The sequence below is a fragment of the Ovis canadensis genome, chromosome 11, assembly GCF_042477335.2.
Source record: "Ovis canadensis isolate MfBH-ARS-UI-01 breed Bighorn chromosome 11, ARS-UI_OviCan_v2, whole genome shotgun sequence".
Classification (NCBI taxonomy): domain Eukaryota; kingdom Metazoa; phylum Chordata; class Mammalia; order Artiodactyla; family Bovidae; genus Ovis; species Ovis canadensis.
The window spans coordinates 36476382-36482348 of NC_091255.1; the positions used below are offsets into that span (position 1 = coordinate 36476382).

A 5967-nucleotide genomic window follows, 5' to 3' on the forward strand; every position below is an offset into this window, starting at 1 on the left:
AAGATCCCCTGAAGCAGGAAATGACAACCCACTCCAGTATTCTTGCCTGGAAAATTCCATGGACAAAGGAGCCTGGTGGGCTACCAATATTGCAAAGAGTCAGGCACGACTGAGCACGCACACACACAAGCACCCCAGCCTCACCTCTGTCCCTCAGCTTTGGCAACAGTGGGTTTTGAAACTTTCAGGGTTTGACAATTGAATAGGTGAAAATTGAGATGCCAAGCAGAAGTGTAATTTGCATTCCTTTCCCAAATGTGGCTGAGTAGATGTTTAAGAGCCATTCAAATCTGAGTTTTCGGACCATTTTTTTCATCTAAAATGAATAATCCTAGAAGTCCAAGCTCAGCACTTCCCACATGTATCTGCAATTCATCTTAAATTTTTGAGAAAATATAGACCTTTATTAAAAAAAAACAAAACAGCTTTTGACATTCTTTGAAAATGAAAGAAGTTCCATCTGTAAGTCACCGCTGAACAGTATGGAAACACTAGAGGCATTTTGAAATTGACTTTTGGCAAACACAATAGAGTCTGCAAAGACTTAAAATCAGGTTCCCCAAAATTCATGACAGTGTTTAAAGCAGCCTGGCTGTGATTAAAACAGATTCACTAGAGTCTTTGTTAATTTAACATTTTATTTCCTATAATAAATATTTTCCCCATGAATTCACCTGTACTTCCCCCAATAGCACCTGTATTCTCTTGACTTGAAAATATCAGAAGGAAGCCCAGAGGTGCTTTAGATCAACTCTCCTTGTGCCCTGACACCCCCTGCAGTGTGGACCCCTCCACTAATGGTCTCCAAATGACCACAGGCTTATGGACAGGCTTTTAGGAGCTGGGTGAGCAGCAGGGTGGGCTTCCCAGGTGGCTCAGTGGTAGAGTCTTCCTGCCAATAATGCAGATTCAGGTTTGATCCCTGAGTCAGGAAGATCCCCTGGAGAAGCAAATGGCAACCCACACCAGTATTCTTGCCTGGAGAATCCCATGGACAGAGGAGCCTAGTGGGCTACAGCCCATGGGGGTCGCAAAAGAGCTGGACACGGCTGAGCCACCAAACAACAAGAGGCAGGGCTCTATGTCTTGCCCCACGCGTAGCAAGCTCCGCTGAGAGAGGCGTGTGCTACGGAGGGCATGGCTGCTGCAACACCTGGGCTGCGATAAACCACCCATTCGAGAAAGCTTGAGGGTTTTGCTGTTTTTAACCCTAAAATTAAGATGATGGCCCATTTACTTGTGGGCCTTAATAAACAGGAAATAGCTGTTCCCAAATGGCTCACTCCCCAGATAAGGCCCAACCTGAGCCTTTTCTAGTGTCCTCCTGAAGGACCCCCAGCTCAGGTGGCGTCCCCAGGTGACATGACCTTGGCCAGAGGCTGATAGCAGCTGGGTTCCGTGTTCACTGAGATAGAAGCGTCCCTGCCAAGCACAGCTGTTTTCCTCCCCACCCTTCCTCACCCAGCCCAGCCTGGGAATCCACCCCAGGAACTGGCCTGGCTGGTGTGGCCTCTAATGAGTGGTTGGTCACAGGCTGGGCGGGAGGCGGGAGCCCCCAGGGGCTCATGTGCCCACATAGTTCTCAGCTGACTCAGGTCCCAGCCACCAGACAGCTCCTGCACTGCCCACCTGGCAGGCCATCCTTGAAAACCCCAGGACTCAAAATCTGGGCCATTGTTGGGCTGGAGGGGCTTTGGGAGCCCTCTAGCTCTGTTCGTGGGCCATTCTGCTGGCCTCCACCTCTGTCAGCAAACCTCTGATTCCCGACGTGGCCTCAGCTCCCCTTTTCTGTCCCTTCTCCCAGGAATTCTGGGCCACAGCCCCTGAGCTCAGCCTCTCCCTTAGGGAAGACCTTCCAGACTGGTGGTTCCAGGGGTAGGAAGGCACGCACCTAACTGGGGGGGTCAGGGGCAGGGTGGAGGGATGGTGCTGAGATTCTGGGGAGCACATGTGCCTTGGTCCCTGTGCCACCCTATCCCTTCTGTTTGTTCCTGGGAGCACACCAGGGATCCTGGCCCGGAGTTCTGACCTGGAGGGGTCTCACCTGTGGGCCCCCTCCAGCAGGAGGTGCCCCAACTCGGAGTCCCACCTGGCTTTGGGTAGGTCACCTGGCAGATGGGGACACCCACAGGTAGGGCAGCTACCCACCACACCCCCAACCTCGCTGGGTTCTAGCCTAGAGGAGGGACGCGTATCTGCTGAGGAATACCCCCACTGTGGTTTCTGAGGAGGGGTGTCCATCACATTTCCTCCCTGGTCTGGAACCTGGAGCTTCCTTCTCAGCTCAGAGTTCCCCTGCCCCACCCAAACTCTTGCCTCAGAGGTCCTGCCTTCTGGTCCTTTCTGATCCCTGCTGGGAGCAAAGAGCCTGGTGATGCCAGTCAGCACCCTAACACCCCATCTCTGCCCCAGGCTGCCCCTGAGGCTCCGCTGGCCCAAGGCCGCGCTGGGGCCCCTCCCAGGCCATGGCCAGCCTGGCTGTGCGAGCGGGCAGCTTCCAGTGGGGCTCTCTGACTGGTGCCCCCACTCACGCCTGCTTCCTCACCAGCAGCACCCAGGGGAGGATGGCGGCCACCACGGCCACCACGGCAATGAGGGTGATGAGCAGCAGGGCCCGGGAGCGGCAGCAGAAGGACCGGGTGGAGCTGGGCGCCGGGGAGGCCCCGGAGAGCTCTGCCAGGCTGCGCCGCGGCAGGACACTGTCCTGCTCCCCGAGGGGCATCCCATGGCGGCTGATGATGAAGATCTGTGGCTCCCGAGGCAGGCCGGGCGGCGGGTCCAAGGGCAGCTGGCCCGGGGACGATCTCCAGACTGGCTGGGAGAGGGCTAGGGGGTTGGCGTGGCCCAGGGCATCCGGCAGTGGTGTGGGGGGCAGGCCCACAGGCACAGCCAGGATCTGGGAGCTCTTGTCTAGCTTGGCGGGCCAGCGGGAGCTCTTCCTGCTGAGGAAGGTGACGTAGCGGCAGATGGGGCAGACAATGGTCCTCTGGACCTGGCCGTCCACGCGCGTGGACAGGAGGTACTTGACCAGGCAGTCATGGCAGAACACGTGGCCGCAGCTCAGCGTCCGACTGGCGCCCTGCAGCTCTCGGAACTTCTCGTAGCACACGGGGCACTCGCTGCCCGAGCTGTCCTTGCTCTCGCCCTCAGACATGGCCGAGCAAGAGGGCAGGGCCCTGGCTGTGGGCGGGAAGGGTTGCGCATCAGCGCCTTTTCTGGCTTGGTTCCCTGCCTGTCTCCCTGCTGCCTCTCCTGCCGCTCCTCCTGAGTGGACTCCCCGAATCACACCAGGACCCTGGAGAGGAGATGAGAGGCACTTCTGGAAGGGGAGTTGGGGGACTGACAAGCAGAGATCCCAGCCACCCCCCACTGGAAGGAGGTGTACGGAGGCCAAGGTGTAGCCCCCTGATCCCTCACCACCACTTGTGCGTCGCCTGTGGTCACCCCTCCCCTCTCCCTGGTCCCAAGCCCCCAGTGGAGGCAGCAGGACCTATTCCCCAGGGGAGGCAGGTGGCTAAGCCGAGGTTCCCCCCACCCCGCCTGGTCCAGGCTCCAGTGGGGGCTGTGTGTTGTGCCCATTGTGGCTGTTCTCAGAAAAGCCTCTGCTGCCACTCCATCACCCTGCTCAGGCTGGCTGACCCGTACAGCTGTCCTCAGCCCCTGGCTCCCATCCCTCTATGCTGAGTGCAGCTGGAGAGCAATGAGGGATTTGAGAATAAAAGTCAGAACTTACACATCCAAATGCCAGCTGGCCAGCTGCGCAGTCACGTCAGGGAGCTGTGGGCTCCTTCCTCCACCCACCACAGCTCAGTCATCCTTCAGATTCTTCTCGGCAGCCTGCCCAAGGTTGCGAGAGAGCCTTCCAGTCAACCTCTATGAAGGCAGGTTTTCATCCTTCGAGGAAACGTCTGGTATTTGGAAATGGCCAAAGGTCACCTGGCGCCCAGTCTGGTAAAAGCAAATGAATGCCCAAGTGGCATGAGATTATTTAAAATCAAAGACACAGAGTCACCATGAAGTGACAGGTGGGTTTCAGGTGTTATCTGAGAGCTAAAGAGGGGCTCCAAGGATGCTCTCAGCAGTAGCAGTGTTGTTGAATTAAGTGCAGTTCCCCAAGTGATGATTTGACGGGAAGCCCCTGTTTGGGTGTGTGACGCAGCGCCAATGTTCTCATTCCTCCACACGTTCCCAGTATCGCAGCTGTGTCATCTAAGTTCATTTCCAACAGCCTGTTTATTTATTTATCTATTTATTGGCCTCACTAGGCAGGGTGTGGGATCTTACTTCCCTGGCCAGGGGTGGAACCCATGTTTCTGCACTGGGAGTATGGAATCTTAACCACTGGATCGCCAGTGAAGTCCTCGAACAGCCTCTTTAGAAGGACTACGGTCAAATGGTCATGTGATTGCATGGTCCTCCTGAAGGGTTACTGATGTCATATAGTCTTCCATCAAAACACCCCTGGACACACTGAGAGCTAGAGTGGTGTGTGGCAGCCCCCAAACCTGAGAGATGACATTGTTGTCATTGTGTAGTTCCTCAGTCGTGTCTGACTCTTTTGTGACCCCACAGAATGTAGCTTGCTGGGCTCCTCTGTCCATGGGATCTCCCAGGCAAGAATACTGGAGTGGGTTGCCATTTCCTTCTCCAGGGGATCTTACCGACCCAGGGATTGAACCCATGTCTCCTGCATAGGAGGGAGATTCTTTACTGCTGAGCCACTGAGAGATGACATAGTGGGAACAAAACTAGTTAATGGGGAAGGACAGATGAGAATGGGTTCAATCACAGATCTTTTGGATGCTCCCTTCCCTCTTAGCTTGGTTCCAAGCCCATTTTGCCAAGTTGAAAATATCCCATAACCGACAAAGAGCACAAATATGTAGAGGTGGGGGTAGGGGACTGGCCACCCTGGTGGCAGCACCAAAGCCTTTGCAGGTGTTTTCAAACGTCGATCTCCAAGGTGGTCAGTGTGGTCTCCAGGCCAGGGGAGGGGGTTCAAGAAGCCAGACCCTGAAGCTGGCTTCAAATCCTTGATATGCCCACTACTGTCTGTATAACCTATTTGAGCTTCAGTTTCCCATCTCTGAGGTGGGGTTGATAATAATAGTACCGGCTTCTTCTCAGAGTTGTCCAGAGTGTTAAGTGAGGTGCCACGAATGAAAAGTCTGGCACATAGTACATGCTCAGTAAATGGCTGCTGTTCAGTCCTAAGAAGTGTCCAGCTCTTTGCACCCCCATGGACTGCAACACACCAGGCTTCCCTGTCCTTCAATATCTCATGGCAGACTCATGCCCGTTGAATCAGTGATGCCATCCAACCATCTCATTCTCTGTTGCCCCCTTCTCCTGCCCTGAATCTTTCCCAGCATCAGGGTCTTTTCCAGTGAGTCAGCTCTTCACACTAGGTGGCCAAATATTGGAGCTTCAGCTTCAGCATCAGTTCTTCTGGTGAATACTCAGGGTTGATTTCCTTTAGGATTGACTGGTTTGATCTCCTTGCAGTCCAAGGGACTCTCAAGAGTCTTCTCCAACACCACAGTTCTAAAGCATCCTTTCTTTGGTGCTAGATGTTGTCAATCAGGCTCAGTCCTTTCTCCTCCTAGCACCTGCCTTCCCTCTCCTCCCCAGATGTTTCTTATCATGTAGATGACTAAAAACACTCATGCCCCTGACAAAGGGCAGCTCCCCTGGAGTTAGAATAATAACCAGAGAAGATGACAACGGAGTAGGTAAGGGATGGGCAATAGGTTACTAAGTTGGTGGTTCCAGTGTCTTAGACATTTTTATTTTATAACATGCAGTTATCTAAACTGAGGTTTTTCTCAGGATGACCTTGATTTTCCTAAGCTGACCAACTGCCAGCATATCCCCCTGCGTTTCATAACTCCCCAGGGGTGTATGGTGGCAGGTCCATCTGTCCACCCATCCATCCATCCATTCATTCATGTATCCAGTTATTCAACA

The 5967-nt window shown here is 54.2% G+C and overlaps 1 protein-coding gene across 1 annotated transcript; it reads right to left on the reverse strand.

The window, feature by feature from the left end:
- Positions 1–382: 382 nt before the first annotated feature.
- Positions 383–3813, reverse strand: RNF222 (ring finger protein 222). The gene is made up of 2 exons (XM_069603507.1): positions 3734–3813; positions 383–3180 (listed from the first exon to the last, which is right to left on the reverse strand). Exons 1-2 carry the CDS (start codon positions 3735–3737, stop codon positions 2528–2530), a joined length of 657 nt encoding a protein of 218 aa, XP_069459608.1. The 5' UTR covers positions 3738–3813; the 3' UTR covers positions 383–2527.
- Between the last annotated feature and the right edge of the window lie 2154 nt (positions 3814–5967).